The sequence below is a fragment of the Oryctolagus cuniculus genome, chromosome 13 (assembly GCF_964237555.1).
Source record: "Oryctolagus cuniculus chromosome 13, mOryCun1.1, whole genome shotgun sequence".
In the NCBI taxonomy this organism is placed as follows: domain Eukaryota; kingdom Metazoa; phylum Chordata; class Mammalia; order Lagomorpha; family Leporidae; genus Oryctolagus; species Oryctolagus cuniculus.
In genome coordinates this window covers 64973354-64992846 of record NC_091444.1, presented here as the reverse complement: position 1 = coordinate 64992846, position 19493 = coordinate 64973354, and the positions used below count along the sequence as shown (strand labels likewise).

Here is a 19493-nt window from a genome sequence, read left to right as displayed (position 1 = left end):
TACTATACAAACGTAAGAGTGTCCTCCACCTCAGACTTGAAGATGAGACTGAGAGAGGCCAGAAGAGTCACCAGTTGGAATGGAGAGGTGTTCATTCATCCCTAACTGTTTCCTCCAAGTACTCACATCCAGTCACAAACCTAGAATCTCCAGACTGAAACCTTCTCTATTTCTTCTGCAGCCAACTCATCTAGGATACCATAATCATCCTCCACTCTTGCCCTGCTCCAGTCTTCCACAATACAGCCAAGTCACAGTTGACATGCTGGTTAAGAAGCCTGTGTCCTGGGGCCAGTGCTGTGGCATAGCGGCTAAAGCCATAGCCTGCAGTGCCGGCATCCCATGTGGGCACAGGTTCCAGACCCAGCTGCTCCACTTCCGAACTAGCTCTCTGCTGCTATAGCCTGGAAAGCAGTAGAAGATGGCCCAAGTCCTTGGGCCCCTGTACCCGTGCAGGAGACCCAGAAGAAGCTCCTAGCTCCTGGCTTCAGATTGGCACAGCTCTGGCCATTGCAGCCAATTAGGGAGTGAACCAGTGGATGGAAGATGGAAGACCTTTCTCTCTCTCTGCCTCTCCTTCTCTCTCTGTGTAACGGACTTTAAAAAAGAAGCAGCAGCAGCAGCAGCAGCCGCCTGTGTCCCACACAGGAGTGCCTAGGTTTCTGACTCTGGTTCCTGACCATAGCTTCCTGATAATGCACTCCTTGGGAGGCAGCAGGTGATGGCTCAAATCACTGAGTCCCCCTCAGGTCCCTGTCAGGAGATGTGGATTAAGTTCCTGGCTCTGGGATTCTACCTAGTCCTGGTCATTTGGGGCATTTAGGGAGTAAACTAGAAGATGGAAGTGCTCTTCTATGGCCTTTCATACAAATAAAACATTTTTGAAACTTAAAAACAAAAAAACATAAAGTGAATTGTGTTGCCTTTCTGTTTAAAAAGCTTGGATGGCTTCATCTTGCTCTTAGAAGCCGGTTTCCCTGACCTAGTCTTCCAAAACACTTGTTGGCATGGTGGTAAGATCTGGGTAAGGAGAAGCGATCTATAACCATCATCTGTCAGGGGGGTGGGCATCTGGCACAGTAGCTAAGATGCCACTTGGGATACCTACATCCATAGCAGTACACCTGGATTTGGGTCTCTGCTCCATTTCTGATCACAGCTCCCTGCAAACGCACACCCTGGGAGGCTTCAGGTGATAGCTCAAGCACTTGGGCTCCTGCTACCTATGTGGGAGGCCCAAATGGAGCTCAGGGCTCCTGGCTTTGGCCTGGCCCAGCCCTGGCTCTTGCAGGCATTTGGAGAACGAACCAATGAATGTTCAATCTTTCCCTCTCTAACCTTTCAAATAAAATAAAATAAATTTTTTAAAAATTAAATTAGTGGCATTGCATCTCTGTGCTGTGACCTTCAGAAGTGTTTTGTAAGACTGCTCCCATATCCTGAGGTAAGACAGGAAGACTAACAGCACTGCTACTGACCAAATGTAGATACATGGGATGACATTCTGGTAGTGTTTTTTCCCTCTAGAGTCTAGAGTAGGTGTTTATTAGAGCAAACATTCTAAGCATATTTAGAAGCTATTTTTTTCCCTTTCCCCATGCTAGGCAACAAGATCTTTCTTGGCACTGTACCATGATACCTTGGGTAGGGCTCCTGGATGTAAAACCCAAGAAAATATGAAGGTCTGAAGACTTTCTGGAGTTTCTCATTCTCAAAGTAAGTATCACACATTCAGTCTCCATCAATGTGTCAGATCACCAAGTGTTTCAGTTTATAGCTCTAGCAGCAACAGATGTGATGATTTCCAATCTCCTACCTGCTGAAGCTAAAATTAAAAGTCTACTTTAAGTATCTAAGCTTCCACTTACTCATCTGTTGAAAGAGGATAATAGATATACCTCCCATACAGGTTTGTTTTAAGGATTAAATTACATAATCCACATAAAAAACTGTGCCTCTGAAGTGCCTACTTCAGAGTAAGTGCTCTACAAATGTTAACTACTGGGTTGTTTTGGGTTGCTGGGTTCTTTTTTTTTTTTTTTAACCCTTTTGAGAACTTTCTTCATGAAGTTTTTCCTATCCTTAGTTTTCTTGTTTTCCCACAATTTTGCTAATTATGCTTTCAATTTTTTTTTTATTTGAAAGGCAGAGTTAGAGTGAGAGGGGGAGAAACACAGAGAGATATCTTCCATCTGCTGGTTCACTCCCCAAACAGCCACAATGGCCAGGGCTTGGTCAAGCCAAAGCCAGGAGCCAAGAGCTCCTCTGTGGCTTTCCTAGGCACAGTAGCAGGGAGCTGGATTGGAAGTGCAACAGCCAGGACTTGGTCAAACCCATGCCCATATGGGATGCTGAAGCTACAGGCAGCAGCTTTAATCCACTATCCCACAATGCCTGCCTTTGTGCTTTCAATCTTATTTCCAGGTTCTTTTCTCTGCTTAATTACTGACTCTACCCAGAGTTCTGACTGTATTCCCTACTCTGTTCAGTCAACATTCTTTTCACTCTACCCGTTTTCTCCAGGCATTTCCACCCTCGTGACTACAACCACTTATTGAGGGATGCATTCAAACAACCTAGCACCAATCTTTCTCATTTTTCATTCAGGAGATATTTATATATCAAGCACACACTGCTGTCTATCTTATAACTCAATCAAGATGTACCATAGGCACCTAAATGCAGTATGTGCAAGACTAGAGCCATTGTTTTTTTTGTTTTGTTTTTGTTTGTTTGTTTTTTGTTTTGTTTTGTTTTGTTTTGTTTTGACAGGCAGAGTGGACAGTGAGAGAGAGAGACAGAGAGAAAGGTCTTCCTTTGCCGTTGGTTCACCCTCCAATGGCCGCCGCAGCCGGCGCACCGCGCTGATCTGATGGCAGGAGCCAGGAGCCAGGTGCTTTTCCTGGTCTCCCATGGGGTGCAGGGCCCAAGCACCTGGGCCACCCTCCACTGCACTCCCTGGCCACAGCAGAGAGCTGGCCTGGAAGAGGGGCAACCGGGACAGAATCCGGCGCCCCGACCGGGACTAGAACCTGGTGTGCCGGCGCCGCTAGGTGGAGGATTAGCCTAGAGCCATTGTTTACATAACATGGTAATTCCTGTTTCTTCTCTTTGTTACCCAAGAAACCTGAGAGTCATTCCTTCCTCTGATCTGACCCAACATTCACATCCAACCTATTACAAAATCTATCAATTATATCTAGCTTCTTCTTCACTCCTGACTCCCATTACTTTGGTTCAGGGTCACGTCTTTCGGAGCTACTATATTGGGACTTCAATACTGTCCCACTCTCATCCACTCAACACACTTGCTCAAGTAATTTTTCTAAACAATAAGTATGATTGTATCTCTTGTGAAAAATCTTTCATGGGACAATGATTTAAGACTAAAATTTAAAAGCCTACCGCACCTCCTAACTCGTCCTAAATTCCAGCCATACTGGAAGTAACAAAAGCATGATCCCTAGCCTCTTATGACTTAGAGGTCTAGAAGTGGACATCAAACAGCACACAGAGAGGTAATTATAAACCACAATATGAAGAGAAGGGAAAAGTATGAGAAGGAATAAAAGGGGGCTATAATTTCAAGGGTGTGTGTGTGAAACAGGTGACTCTCCCAAGGTACCCAGTCACTGTATAAATGCCACTATCATAGCACTTATCACATTATTATCTCCTAAGCTTTGTTTTCTTCATTAGACTAGAAATTCTTTGAACTGAAGTTCAGAGAAATTAAGTGACAAATCCAAGTAGAATCGGGAAAAAGACTGGTAAAATCCTAGCCTAGGTCTTTAGACTCCCAAATTTATTACTGTGCTTAATAAGTTACTTTATTAGTCTTAATATCTATAAAACCCATAATAAAGTTTTACAAAGTATTGTCAAGTACAGATTTAGTAAATATGCTTTTGCAAATGGGTAATAATAATTTGTAATTAGCATATTAAGAAGGCTTTAAAAGTTTTGTAGAAATAATTCACATTAAATGAGGTTTTTTATAACAAACTTTTATCTTTAATTTTATAATGTAATCTTGACTAATAAAGTAATTTCTGTTAGCTGACTGTGATAAACAATGCTTAATGTGAAAAGAAATTAAAACTTTCTACAACAAAAACAGTTTTGTAGAAATGGCATTATAATTATAATAAGAAGATTTTTTAATGCCCATAAAAATCTACTCACCCTGATACAATCATCTCCCATGACCTGTGTAGTCCTCACCCATTTACACAAAAAAATTTTTTTTTGACAGGCAGAGTTAGACAGTGAGAGAGAGAGACAGAGAGAAAGGTCTTCCTTCCGCTGGTTCACCCCCTCAAATGGCCACTATGGCCTGTGCACTGCACCGATCCGAAGCTAGGAGCCAGGTACTTCCTTCTGCTCCCCCATGCAGGTGCAGGGTCCAAGCACTTGGGCCATCCTCCACTGCCTTCCTGGGCCACAGCAGAGAGTTGGACTGGAAGAGGGGCAACCGGGACAGAATCCGGCACCCCAACCGGGACTAGAACCTGGTGTGCCGGCGCCACAGGCGTAGGATTAGCCTAGTACGCTGTGGTGCTGGCCCACAAATTTTTTTAGATGTTGCTTTAAATGACTACGACCCAACAGGCCAGACTATAACAATTTACTCTGTATCTTCCATTTATTGGACAAGTAAATTAAACCCATATTTTCAACTTTACGAATAACTTTACATTGAGAGGTTTTGTATTACAGATTTTTTTTTTCTCAGAATATACTGGAATGGGAGCCAGCACTGTGGCATAGCAGGTAAAGCCACCATCCCGGCATTCCATATGAGTACCAGTTTGAGCCCCAGCTACTCCACTTCCAATCTAGCTCCCTGCCAATGTATCTGGGAAAGCAGAGGAGGATGGCCCAAGTTCTTGGGCCCCTGCACCCATGTGGAAGACCTGGAAGAGGTTCCAGGCTCCTGACGTCAGCCTGGCTCTGCCCTGGTCATCGAAGCCACTTAGGAAGTGAACCAGCGGATGGAAGATTCATTTTCTCTCTCTCTCTCAGTCTCTCTCTCTCTCTGTAACTCTTTCAAAGAAATCAATAAATCTTTAAAAAACATATATGTACTGCTAAGGATAAATACTCAGCAGTACATTAAATATCATAGCATGTGGATATCAGGTTTTCCAAAACTGATTTTTTTCCAGAAAAAAAGTACTGACATTTGTTCTCATTTTGAATGCAGTAAACATTTCCATTTTTAAAAAATACTCATAATATAAAATATACCATCTTAACTGTTTTTAACTACACAGTTCAGAAGTGCTAAGTACATTCACATGGCTGCACAATCAAGCTCCAGCACTATTTTGATCTTGCAAAACTGGAACTCTATACTACTTAAACAACTTCTTGTCACTCCCTCCCCTGAGGCCATGGCAGCCCTAACCTACTTTCTGTCTCCATGAGGTACCTCATGCAACTGGAATCATACAGTATTTGTATTTCTGACTGGCTTTTTTGGTTTAATATAATGTCCTCAAGGTTCATCCACGTGGCGGCCTGTGTCAGAATTTCCTTCGTTATAGGCTGAATAATATTCCATTGTATTACAGACCACGTGTTGTTTATCCACCCATACCTGGATGGATATTTGGGTTGCTTCCACCTTTGGCTATCATGAATAATGTTCCTACAAACAGGGGTTACAAATAACCTCTTTAAGACTCTACTTTCCGTTTCTTTTTTTTTTTTTTTTTAAGATTTATTTATTTGAAAGGCAGAGTTACAGAAAAAGAGAGGGACAGACAGAGAGCAAGATCTTCCATCTACTGGTCCACTCCCCAGATGACTGCAACAGTCAAGACTGGGACAGACCCAAGCCAGGAGCCTGGACCTTCCTCCAAGTCTCCCACATGGGTACAGCAGTCCAAGCACTTGGGTCATCTCCTGCTGCTCTCCCAGGCCATCAGCAGGGCGCTGGATCAGAAGCAGAGCAGCCAGGACACTAACTGGTGCACATATGGGATGCCAGTATTGCAGGCGATGACCTTACCCACTATGCCACACACTAGCCCCCTTTCAATTCTTTAAGTATATACCCAGAAGTTGCATTTCTGGGTCAAATGGTAATTCTGTTTTTAATTTTAAGGACATACCATATTGTTTTCTGTAGACACTTCATCATTTTACATTCCCATTAACAGTGCACAAGGGTCCCAACTTCTCCACATCATCACCAACACTTTTTTTTTCTGATAATAGCTAATGAGTGTGAGATGATACTTCAATGTCCTTCTTAAAAATATTATGAATTATTGTGGCCAGCGTTGTGGTGCAGCAGGTTAAGCACCACTTGGGACGTCCCTATCCCACATCTGAGTGCTGGTGAGTCCTAACTACTGTGTGCTCCAATCCAGCTTCCCTATTAATGCACTTGGGAAGCAAGGAGTGACAGTTCAGTACATGAGCTCCTTCCACCCAAACGGGAGATCAGGATGCAATTCCTAGCTCCTGGCTTCGGGCTGGCCCAGCCCCAGTCGTTGCCTCCCCAGGTGCATTAGCAGGGAGCTGGATTGGAAGTGGAGCAGCCGGCACAAGAACCAGTGCCTGGCACCCATATAGGATGCCTCCAGTGTAGGTGGGCAGCTTTATTCGATAAGCCACAAAGCCATCCCCATCTTTCCTATTTATTTCGCATTTCTTTAGTACCAGACATTGTGATGGGTGATGGGGATATAAGTATGAATAAGAAAACAATGACTGCATTACAACATCGTGAAATAGGCATAATTATCCCCAACTTACAACTGAGGAACCTGAGGCTCCTTAGGTTTAAACTAAGACCAGACAGTAAGAACTTGAGGAAGACAGAATTCAAATTCAGGTCTTACTCCAAAGCTCATCCTTTATACTATCCCACATATTACATACTCCGCACTACCAACAATTACTATTTAGGGGAAATCTTTCAATAATACTTACACTAATTTCTATTTTTTCTTTTTTTAAAAAAAGATTTATTCATTTATTTATTTGAAAGTCAGACTTACACAGAGAGAGGAGAGGCAGAGAGAGAGAGAGGTCTTCCATCTGCTGGTTCACTCCTCAATTGGCTGCAAGGGCTGGAGCTGTACCAATCCGAAGCCAGGAGCCAGGAGCTTCTTCCAGGTCTCCCAGGCGGGTGCAGGGGCCTAAGGACTTGAGCCATCTTCTACTGCTTTCCCAGGCCACAGCAGAGAGCTGGACTGGAAGTGGAGCAGCCAGGACACGAACTGGAGCTCATATGGGATGCCGGCACTGCAGGCGGCAGCCTTATCAACTACGCCACAGCACCAGCCCCTGTAATTTCTATTTTTCAATTTTGATTTCCAAATGTTATATTTTCAGTAAGTGGCACAACAAGGAAACAAAAAAATACCATTAACAAAGGGATAAACATTTGGCACGAGTAGTTAAGACACTGCTTGGGACTCCAGTATCCCATATTAGAGTGACGGGGATCCAGTCTTGGCTCCTCCTCTGATTCCAGCCTCCTGCTAATGCACACCCTGGCAGGCAGCAGGTCACAGTAAAGTTCTTGAGCCCTTACCACCCACATGGGAGACCTAGACTGGGTTCCAGGCTACTGACTTTGGCCTGGCCCAGACCGAGCTGTTGCATGCATTTGCAGAGTGAACCAGTGAATAGAAGATCCCATATAGGCGGCAGTTGGGAGTCCCAGCTGCTCCTCTTCCAATCCAGCTCTCTGCTAATGCACATAGGAAAGCAGAAGATGGCCCAAGTGCTTAGCCCTGTACCCACATGGAAGACCTGGAAGATGTCCTGGCTTTGGCCTTGCACAGCCCCAGCCACTGTGACCATTTGGGGAGTGAACCAACAGATGGAAGATCGATCGACCTCTGTCTCTCCTTCTCTCTCTGTAATTCTGCTTTTTCAAACAAATAAAAAATCTTAAAAAAAAAAAAAAAAAAAAAAAAACTCTGCCTGTCTCTATGTCTTGCTCTGACTCTGTTTTTCAAATAAACAAAAATAATACATAAATAATGCAGAAAATATTTTGTAAAAATATTACCAAACCATTTCCATTTAGGAACTGATCATTGCATGGGAAGCACTTGATCAAGCAACATTATCAAAGCAAATGAAGTAACAAAGAATATTTCAGTATAAACGAACAGTAAATTCTAGAGTGAGCTTTCAGTATCTGCAACTTACTAAAAAACACATACCTTCCAAAGTTCACTAGTCTTCCCAAAGTTATACTTTTATACCTAAGCAATTTGTTTCCTAGACATGAATCGAACTACAAATAGAAGAGCCTTCCTGTCCTATATAAAATTCTCTAGGAGGCAGAACCAACATGATTAAGGATCCAAAGAATCAACAGTAGCATTCATTTTCCATTTAAAAAAAAAACAAAACGAAACAAAACAAAGGAATGTAAAAATGTTCTGGGTGAGGAAACTTTAGGGAAATGGTAAAACTTCAAAAATAATTTTTTCTGGGGCAAGCATCATAGTGCAGTGGGTTAACTAGCCATGTGGGATGTCCACTCCCTATATCAGACTGCTTAATTCAAGTCCTGGCTACTTTCCTATTAATGCAATGTGGAAGGCACCAGAAGACGGCCCAGGTGCTTGGGCCCCTGCCACCCACATGAGAGACCCATAAGGAGTTCCAGGATCCTGTCTCTGGTCTGCCCCAGCCCCAGGTGTTGCAGGCATTTGGGGAGTGAACCAGCAGATATAAGGTCTCTCTGTCACTCTACCTTTTTGGTAGATGAAAATAAACAAACATTTAAAAAAAAACAATAATTTTTCTCTCTCATTTCAAACATTTAGTTAAAAAAACTAAGTGATTTTTAAAATTTAACTTAATTCTAAAATTTAATTATTTTAACATAATTATATAAATTTCTTAATCTAGGAAAATAAATCATACTATGTTAAACTATAAAAATGCAAAAAAGGCATAAAATGCTACAAATAGGCATTAACGCTTTAAGTATATCTTATAGAGGGGTTGGTGCTGTGGCACAGTAGGTTAAAGCCCTGGCCTGAGGCGCTGGCATCCCATATGGGCGCCGGTTCTAATCCCAGCTGCTCCTCTTCCAATCCAGCTCTCTGCTATGGCCTGGGAAAGCAGTAGAAGATGGCCCAAGTCCTTGGGACCCTGCACCCATGGGGGAAACCCAGAAGAAGCTCCTGGCATCGGACTGGCGAAGCTCCAGCCATTGCGGCCATCTGGGGAGTGAACCAGCGGATGGAAGACCTCTCTTTCTGTCTCTACCTCTCTCTGTACCTCTTTCAGATAAATAAAGTAAATCTAAAAAAAAAATCTTATAGAAAAGTTTTATTAATAAAGCATAATAGTCCTTCTAATAGGTTAATTTAATTTTCTTAAACAACATTTTCAGTATTTTTTTCAATATTTCCTATTTTTTAAAGATTTATTTATTTATTTGAAAGGCAGAATTACAGAGAGGCAGAGAGAGAGAGAGAGAGCTTTCAGCAGCTGGTTCACTCCCCAAATGGCCGCAATGGGCAGAGCTGGACGGATCCAAAGCCAGGAGCAAAGAGCTTCTTGCAGGTCTCTCCTGCAGGTGCAGGGGCCCAAGCACTTGGGCCATCTTCTACTGTTTTCCCAGGCCATAGCAGAGAGCTGGACAGGAAGTGGAGCAGCTGGTACTTGAACTGGCACCCATATGGGATGCCAGCACTGCAGGCAGCAGCTTCACCCACTAAGCCACAGCACCAGCCCCTCAGTATTGTTTTTGAAAGATTTATTTGTTTGAAAGTCAGAGTTATAGAGACAGAGAGGGAGAAACAGAGAGAGAGACAACTTCCATTTGCTTGGTTCACTCCCCAAATGGCTGCAACAGCTAAAGCCAGGAGCCAAGAATTTCTTCCCACAAGGGTGCGCGGGGGAGGGGACATGTTCTCAGGCCATCTTCTGCTGCTTTTTCCAAGGCTGTAAGCAGGGAGCCAGAGGGGAAGTAGAGCAGCCAGGAGTGGAACCAATGCCAATATGAGATGCCAGCATTGCAGGCACCAGCTTTACCCGCTACACTACAAAGCCAACCCCTATTTTCAATACTTATATCAACATCAATCCTTAAATGTTGAAGAGGAGCTGGATACGATGGCTATGGAAACTTACTCCTCTCTTACAACTTTTAAAAACCCTCAAGATCAACTATGAACATATAAAACACATGTATATCTCTACAAAGAGATCTTTATAATAGTTTCTTTTAAAGACATGCCAGGGCATACTCTGGCACTAAAAAAAAGTTTATGAAACCAAATGAGATAGAATCATATAGCTTAAACAAAAAAAGAGAAACTAGATTAACGTACTTTTAGGTATGTTTGATTAGTTCAAATAATCTGAATTTAACATATACTTGAATGCCTAATGTATGCCAAGCACTCTGCCAATCAGCCAGTTATAGATCAGAAATAGTACCTGCTCTCTGGGAACTTAGAGGGTAATAGGTATACACTTCAAAACTATCTTCTGTTTGATTCTAATTTGAAAAGTATCTTCCGAAATATAAACACACTCCTCCAAAGCTTACGTATTACCCATATAATAGCCTACTAGGTAGTGAAATTAGCTTTCTGGCCCATGCATCAACGTACCACTGCTTAAACTAATCATAATCAATCATTCAGGTTTGCATATCAGTCTTTTCTAGTTAGAGTGAATCTTCCAATCCAGATTCTGACCTGTTACATGTATTTCTGAACCTTCAGAACTGAGAACCAGGGGCCAGCACTGTGACACCACAGGCTAAGCTGCTGCCTGTGACGCTGACATCCCATATGGGCATGGGTTCTAGTGCTGACTGCTCCACTTCCAATCCAGCTCCCTGCTAACGTGCCTGGGAAAGAAGTAGAAGATGAAATAAGTACCTGGCCCCTTGCACCCATATTGGAGACCTGGATGGAATTCCAGGTTCCTGACTCCTGGCTTCAGCCTGGTCCAGCCCTGGTCGTTGAGATCATTTGGACAGTGAACCAGCAGATAGAAGATTTGTCTGGCTGGCTATCTCTCCCCCCTCCCCCCTGTAACTCTGCTTTTCAAATAAAATAAATAAACCCTTTCAAAAAAGGAGGGGTAATTCATGGGGCTGGCGTATGACCCTGCTGGTAAAGCCACCAACTGCAATGCCTGCTTCCCATAAGGGAGCTGGCTCAAGTCCTCCATGCTCCACTTGCAATCCAGCTAGCTCCCTATTAATGTGCCTGGGAAAGCCACAGAAGACAGCTCAATGCTTCGGCCCCTGCACCCACGTAGGAGACCCGGATGAAGCTTTGGGCTCCAAGTTTTGACCTGACACAGTCCCATCCTGTGCAGCCATTTGGGGAGTGAGCTAGAGGATGGAAGATCTCTCTATCATTCTCTTTTCTCTGCTACTCTCTCAAACAAATAAATAAATAAAAATTTCTACAAAAAAAAAGGTTCACGCTTTAAAAAGATCTTTAAAAAATAAAAGAACTGGCTGACACCGTAGCTCAATAGGCTAATCCTCCACCTGCGGTGCCGGCACCCCAGGTTCTAGTCCCAGTCGGGGCGCCAGATTCTGTCCCAGTGGCTCCTCTTCCTGTCCAGCTCTCTGCTGTGGCCCGGGAGTACAGTGGAGGATGGCCCAGGTCCTTGGGCCCTGCACCTGCATGGGAGACCAGGAGAAGCACCTGGCGCTCCTGGCTTCGGATCGGCACGCCAGCCGCAGAGGCCATTGGAGGGTGAACCAACGGTAAAGGAAGACCTTTCTCTCTGTCTCTCTCTCTCGCTGTCCACTCTGCCTGTCAAAAAAATAAAAAATAAAAGAACTGAGAATCAAATATAGGAATGCAATGTCCTCTCAAAGATATATCACCAAATGAGTCCCCATTTATTTCCTCATACCCTTCAGACTGCAGTTAGTTGTCTCCTGAGTTTTTTAAAATTCACATAAACAGAATTTATTAAAAAGTTCTGAAATATAAAAAGTGTGCATATTTATAAAGTGCTGTGTGGTATTTCATTACATGAGTAATATCCTTATAAAACTGTTTTAAGAATAAATGAGATACAGCACACAACAATGCTTCCCCAACTTTAATGCACATATGGAGCACCCAGGGATACATTAGAACAAGGTCTCTGATTTGGTAGGTCTAGGGCAGTGCCTGAGACCGCTCATTTCTGGTAAGCTCCCAGTGACGCCCAGATTGCCTGAGTCCATTACACCTGCCATAATGTTGGGCACAAAAGTTGTTCAGCCTGGTTACCTGTCCCCTCCCATTTGTGTGTGTTATCTCCCTCACTGACCTCGATGTCCTTGTCATCTGTGTTGAATCTGCCTTCCATAGGACAAGCATTAAACAAATGACAACTGAATAAAAGACAGCCAGCTTTCACCACTTATTACTTCTTCTATGGTTATACACATAACTACATCTTCATCCAAATTAATTTTCAACAGAAAAAAGTATTCGTTGAAAACTGAAAAAAATGGGAAGCTCCCAACCTCTTTAAAAAAAAATTTTTAGGTTGATCAGATTTAAAAAAAAAAATCTGTGATGATTTTTCTCCTTTTTGGTACATAATAACAATAGATCAAAATAACATCCCGTTTTCTGGGTTAAGTCTTGCTAAAAGCAAAATGAATAAAATAAGCCTGCCTTCCCGGATTACTATAAAAATCAGTATGCCTGTCATCAAGTAAGTAGGCCTTTGGCACGGTTTCACGTTTGTCTGCGCAGATCTTCTGGGCTCACCATGACTGGGGAGCTCACGTAAACCCTAGCTGTGAGCCCAAACTACCTTTGTTCTTTGATTTAAAAAAAAAAAAAAATAGAGCTTTTCTGAAGGCTCCAAAAAGGAAACCAAAGTAGAGTGTGATTTTTCACTTCTAAGATGTTCGATTCTACGGTCTCGTAATTCTTTCGGTGTTTTTGCCAATTATCAAACAATTATTTTGGCGTGACTAAGAGGACGGTTAACCGAGGACCCGATTTTAAATCACAGCCCTGAATTAAAGACAACGTCCGGGCCCTTGAAAACTAAACGTGGATGTTAGGGATCCGCGGCTCCGCACGGGCAACACATCAATCCTCTCGGCCCGCCGCAACCCGGCCAGACCGCCCCGCGCACCGCGGCGCAAGCGCGGCCCCGCCCGCTCTCGCTTTTTCCCTCTTTATGAACAGCTGCGTGGGCCGTTACTGTTTCTGTGTTTTTAAGATGCCGGACGAGGTGCAGCCCCGAGTCCCACCACCAGAGAGGCGCGGCAGGAGCGGCTGTGACCCCGAGGCCGTCCTCTCGCGTCCTCACCGAGGCGGCAAGATGGTGGCCGCAAACGCCATCCAGCCGGGGCCGGGGCGGGGCTTCAGCGCGGGCTGAGCGGACTCCGCCAGATTTGGGCGGCCAGAACCCGTCCCCGGCCAGGCCGGCCCCCCGGTGCCCACAGCCGGGACAGCTGCTGGTGTGGCGCCTGCGGCAGCGAGACCCCGACCAGGGTGTGGAGGCGGCGGCGGCGACCGTGAACAACGACGCCATTATCAGCGTCCGCGGGCCGGCGCCTCCTCCGCAGCCCGCGCTGCAGCAGGCCGGGCCTCCGCGGGCGGGGGAGGAGGACGCCGCTGGCGGGGGCGGGGGAGGGGAGGGGAGGGGCGGGGCCCGGCGGCGGCCCGGGCGGGCTGCGGGGCCGGGGGCGGGAGGGCACCCTCCGGAGGCCACCCTTTTCCCGCGGCAGGGACAAGATGGAGGGTGGCCCGCCCCTCCCCGGCCGGGACAGCCCCGGGTCGCAGCGGGCGACGAGGGCAGCCCTCCCCTCGGCGCGCCTACCTGTACCTTCTCTATCATCCGCCATCTTGTAGCCGCGCCGGTCGCCGGGGAGAAGCCCACCGTTAACGGTTAACGTCGGTCCCGGCGTCCTTGCCCCCTGCGGGTCCCCTCCCCCGCGCACCCCCGCGCACCCTGGAGGCGGGGTGGCTCGGAATCGTGGGGAAGGAAGACCCCGGGCGGCGGTAGAGGGAACACTGGGAGCTGGCGCGCTTCCCGCCACGACCCTCGGGCGCGCGCGCCGCCGGCGGGTCGGCCGTTGGACCCGGTGTCGCCCTCCAGCCCGGGGGCCCGAGCCCGGGGACTTTGGGTCTAGGGGAGTTTATTTCACAAGGTTCCGGGCCCCTCCTTTCTCACCCCTTGGGGGCCGCGCGCGCACAGAGTGCTCGCCCCCTCCCCTCGTGTTTGCAAGACGTGGCGTTGCTTTTTTTTTTTTTTTCTTTTCCCCAAACTGCCGATTTGGAAACGCAGCCAGAGCTGCTGGGTGAAGAGCTCAGCTCCTGGGGGGGTAAGGGGGGCAGACCCGAGCCGCCCTCCAGCCTCCTCCCTCCCCATTCACAGCCGCGCTGGTCCCCCGGTCCGCGCCGCCCTGTCCCGGAGCGAGCGAGCCAGCGAGCGCCCCGCCGCCTGTGAGAACTGGGGCTGCAACGGAAAAACTGGGCCGGGCGCAAGAGGAAACCAGAGCCATTCGACTATTATTACTGCGGGAGAGGAGTCGCTGTAGAAAAACATGTGCAAAATACGCGCAAACATTGCGTCGTCAAGGCTGCGATGCCTGATACAAAATAGAAGGTTCTCCTAGCAACAAAAATGGGGCTGGGTTGTGCTCGGTGTTGCATACGTTTAAATGTGTTTTTTTCTGGTGAAATCTGGCTTGACCTGCGTTGTTATCATAGGAGTTTTCAAAAGTGCTTTCCTGAAACTCGGCAGCTGTGACAGTGTCATGGCAGTTTTTTTCTTTTTAGGCTATGTTCACTAGGATATTTTCTTCTGAAAAAGAGCTTTCAATAAAATCCTGATGATGTGTTTCAAACGAGTCATTTATTCAAACTATTTCAATGTGTATGTATTTCAGTGTGTATGTGTATGTGCTAAACAATTTGTAACATAAAACTGATTTATAAACCGGTAACCATAACTTTTTAAGAGGCCTTCGAAATACAACATATTTAATGATTTTATTAACAGTTTTTAGTGCTCCTTTTATTCTGGTTCTGTAATCTGAGTAAGCCCTAAAGCAAACTGACTGTATTCTTCATTATAAAAATACACATTTGGGGGGATGGTGTTGTGACACAGCGCATAAAGCCACCACCTGTCTCATAGGGGCTCTGGTTCAAGTCCCAGCTGCTCCAATTCCAATCCAGCTCCCTGCAAATCAACCTGGGAAAGCAGCAGTTGGCCCAGGTGTTTGGGCTCCTGCCATTTAATGAGGGAGGCTGGGTTGAAGCACCTGGCTCCTGGCTTTGGCCTGGCCTAGCCCCAGCCATTGCAGCCATCTAGGGAGTGAATCAGCATGTCTCCCTCTAAGTAACTTTCATATAAATAAATCCTTTAAAAAATGCATTTTCCTATTGAAGATATCATTTGGTGCTGTGATCAGCATTCTGTGTGAATTTGAATATAAACAATTGAATCATCACAAAATAGCTTGTATTGGAAGATAAATGCTTACATAAAATGATTCCAATTGTATATAGTATGTTCTTAATACCCAGAAATACTCATTAACATTCATTTATATTTAAATCCTACACTCATTGTGTGCTAATTATTTATTTTTAAAGGCTCTCCATATAAATAAGGAAGGGTTTGAAGAAAGTAGGAAACTCCAAATCTGCTCTCGGGCTCACTTGTCACTGCTCTGGCTTTGCTTAGCTGTTGGCAGGCTTTTTTCTTTCTGGAATGCCTGTCCCCAGCTCTCCGTGCACCAGCAGGCACTCTCCCACAAACTGCTGTCCCCTGCTGCTTGTCCTGCTGATGACCTTCAAGGTCACCTACTCCTTCAAGTTTGCCCTCTCAACCCCTTCCTCAGGGAGCTTCTCACGCTGATTTGCTATGGCTTTCCTCCCTCCAGAGGAGGGAACTGCTTCACTCAGCCATATGTCCCTGGTGCCTGGAACAACTCCTCAGTTTTTTTATCTCAAATAATACATAGATCAACAATTAAGAATTAGTCTTCACGGGGACTTGTTGAGAAGATCCACATCTACAACATTCATTGCAAGTAAGGCAGTTTGTCCATTTGCATTGTATTTTTTTGTGTGTAAGTATTGGCAGTACAGGTTAATAAGAATGAAACCCTGAGCCGGCGCCGTGGCTCACTAGGCTAATCCTCCACCTTGCGGCGCCAGCACACCCGGTTCTAGTCCCGGTCGGGGCGCCGGATTCTGTCCCGGTTGCCCCTCTTGCAGGCCAGCTCTCTGCTGTGGCCAGGGAGTGCAGTGGAGGATGGCACAAGTGCTTGGGCCCTGTACCCCATGGGAGACCAGGAGAAGCACCTGGCTCCTGGCTCCTGCCATTGGATCAGTGCGGTGCGCCGGCCGCGGTGCGCCAGCCGCCGCGGCCATTGGAGGGTGAACCAACGGCAAAGGAAGACCTTTCTCTCTCTCTCTCTCTCTCTCTCTCTCTCACTGTCCACTCTGCCTGTCAAAAAAAAAAAAAAATGAATGAAACTCTTATACTCTTATATAAAAATTTAAAAGCTCAATTTATTATTCTAAGAGTTGAACTGTGTTGTGGCCCAGCGGGTTAAGCCACTGCTTGTGACACCTGCTCCCATATTGGGAGCACTAGGGTCCCAGCCGCTCTGCCTCAGAGTCAGCCCCCTGCTAATGCACCTGGGAAAGCAATGGAAAGTGGCCCAAGTGCTTGGGGCCCTGCACCCTTGTGGGAGACCCGGAAGAAGCAAGCCTGGCCCAGTTCCAGCCATTGAGGCCATTTGGTGAGTGAACCAGCAAATGAAATTTCTCTCTCCTGTCACTCTGCCCTTCAAATAAATAAATAAATCTTTAAAAAAAAAAAAAAAACAGATTTCTCTGCAAACTCCTCCCACAATATTTTTAGCTATTTTACTAAATTTAATCACCAAAGCTTTTTAAGTTACTCCAAACCACATCAATCTTTGCTTCTCAACTCCTAGAGCACATTTACCATACTGTTGCTCCAGGCTTCAGTGAGTAAAAAAAAAAAAAAAAAAAAAAAAAAGTAAATTAACTAACCCCCCTCATTAGTTTTGAAGACCAGAGCTTAATCTTTCACACCTTTTCTATATCCTCAGTACCCAGCCTAACTGGGGACATGCTTAGGACATACTTCTCAACTACTTAATTAGCTGATTACACATAAAAGTACACAATGCTGAAAATATTTCCAGATAAAAATGATTACCCAAATAGTAAAATAAAGGTCCACAGTGCCATTGAGAAATCATCTGCATTATGCTGATCTTTTTTTTTTTCTTTATTTATTTGAAAGAGTGACAGAGGGGGGCCGGCGCTGTGGTGTAGCAGGTTAAGACACCACCTGGGGCCGGCACTGTGGTGCAGTGGGTTGACACCCTGGCCTGAAGCACTGGCATCCCATATGGACGCCAGTTTGAGACCCGGCTGCTCCACTTCCTGTCCAGTTCTCTGCTAAGGCCCAGGAAAGCAGTGGAGGATGGCCCAAGTCCTTGGGGCCCTGCACCCACATGGGAGACCCGGAAGAAGCTCCTGGCTCCTGGCTTCAGATCGGCGCAGCTCCAGCCATTGCAACCAGCTGGGGAGTGAACCAGCAGATGGAAGGCCTCTCTCTCTCTCTCTCTGCCTCTCCTCTCTCTGTGTAACTCTTTCAAAATAAATAAATAAATCTTAAAAAAAAAAAAAAAAAAAGCACCACCTGTGATGTCAACATCCTGTATGGGTGCCAGTTCGAGTCTTGGCTTCTCCACTTATAATCCACCTCCCTGCTAATGTGCCTGGGAAAGTATTGGAGGATGGCCCAGTTATTAGGCCCCTGCACCCGTGTGGGAGACACAGAAGAAGCTCCTGGCTCCTGGCTTCAGCCTGGCCCAGTCCTGGCTATTGCAGCCACTTGAGGAGTGAACCAATGGATGGAAGAGCTAGCTCGCGCTCTCTCTCTCTCTCTCTCTCCCCCTCTCTTTGTAACTCTACCTTTCAAATGAATAAAATAAATATTTACAAAGAGAGAGACAGAGAGACAGAGAGATCTTCCATTTGCTGGTTCACTCCCCAAATGGCTGCAATGGCCAGAGCTGGCCCAGGCTGAAGCCAGGAGTCTAGAACTCCATCTAGGTCTCCCATGTGAGTGGCAGGGGCTTCCTCTGCTGCTTTCCCAGGCTCACTAGCAGAGGTCTGGATAAGAAGTGGAGCAACCAGGACTTGAACTAATGCTCCAATAGGGGATGTTGGTGTCACAAACAGTGGCTTAACTCCCTGTGCCACATGCAGGCTCCTATACTGATATTTGACTCAACTTTCCACTGTCTTTGTAGAAATCTTACACTTTTTTTTAAGTATTTATTTATTTATATATTTGAAAGGCAGAGTTACAGAGTGGCAGAGGCAGAAAGACAGAGAGAGAGAGAGAGATCATCCACCACTGTTTTACTCCCCAAACGGTTGCAATGGCTAAAGCTGGGCCGATCCAAAACCAGGAGCCAGGAGCTTCTTCTGGGTCTCTCACCTAGGTGTAGGGGCCCAAGGACTTGCGTTATTTTCTACTGCTTTCCCAGGCCATAGTAGAGACTGAATCGGAAGTGGAGCAGTCAGGTCTCGAACTGGTGCCCATATGGGATGCCGGCACCGCAGGTGGAGGCTTTTCCCGCTACACCACAGCGCCAGCCCCCATATTACATTTTAACTCTTTTTTTTAATATTATTAGCTTGTTTTGGTCAATGGCAAACTATAACCATGCTTTTTCCTTACAATATATTTTGCTTCTGAACTACAGCTTGAGTGATTTTGTAATATTATACACTGCCAAAGCATTATTTCACTTAGGTATCTCAGCAATTTTCAGAAACTCAGAACCATAAAATTATTTTTAATCCCACTTGAGAATATTTCGGAATATCAGGGCTAAATCAGAAAAGCTAGAATGCTGTTTTTGAGAAACTTAGCTGATGGACGATATTCTATGGGACCAGATGGATATGTACAGGTTATGCCTTCTGCATAGTTGAATTTGTGCAGTGAATTAAATCTATTCAGACAGGCGTCAGTGGAGTGCCCATGGAGAACACAGAAAATGTTTCTTCTGAAGGTAGCTGGCTTGGTTACTCAACATTCCAGTTAAGTGGGAAGGGTAAGTGGTGTGAATACTGCAGAGTGACAGTCAAAAAAGTCTCCCCCCCACACCATGTCTGCTTCCATTGTACGGAAATAATTGAAATCTCCTCAGAGTAGGAATACAGCATTTTCCCCTACCTAACAGGCTCTGTCCCAAGACCCCCCGGGGATGCCTGAAAATGTAGGTGGTACTGGACCCTAAGCTCTACAGGGACAATGCTTTTTCCTTTACAGACATACCTGCGATAAACTTTTAATTTATAAATTAGGAACAAGGAAAAATTAATATTAACATTCCATAAATCTTAGAAACATCAGCAAATGATTTTTTCTTTCATTTCAATAAAATTATTTATTTTCATTTTATTTGAAAGGCAGTGAGACATCTAACATCCTCTGGTTCACTT

The 19493-nt window shown here is 45.4% G+C and overlaps 1 protein-coding gene across 4 annotated transcripts in view; it reads right to left on the bottom strand.

Moving 5' to 3' along the window:
- Positions 1-14821, bottom strand: part of EFCAB2 (EF-hand calcium binding domain 2) — a 120158-nt gene extending 105337 nt beyond the window's left edge. Inside the window, exon 1 of one of the 4 annotated variants that reach the window (XR_011381545.1) lies at positions 13285-13940. Coding sequence is in view for 3 of the 4 variants with exons in the window: in XM_008268165.4 (XP_008266387.1) it covers positions 13798-13822 (25 nt within the window). In the remaining variant the exon portion in view is untranslated. Of the gene's footprint in view, positions 1-10607; positions 10642-13284 lie in introns of those variants that run through there. The other 3 variants (XM_008268165.4, XM_008268166.4, XM_051820814.1) reach the window with 3 other exon arrangements.
- Between the last annotated feature and the right edge of the window lie 4672 nt (positions 14822-19493).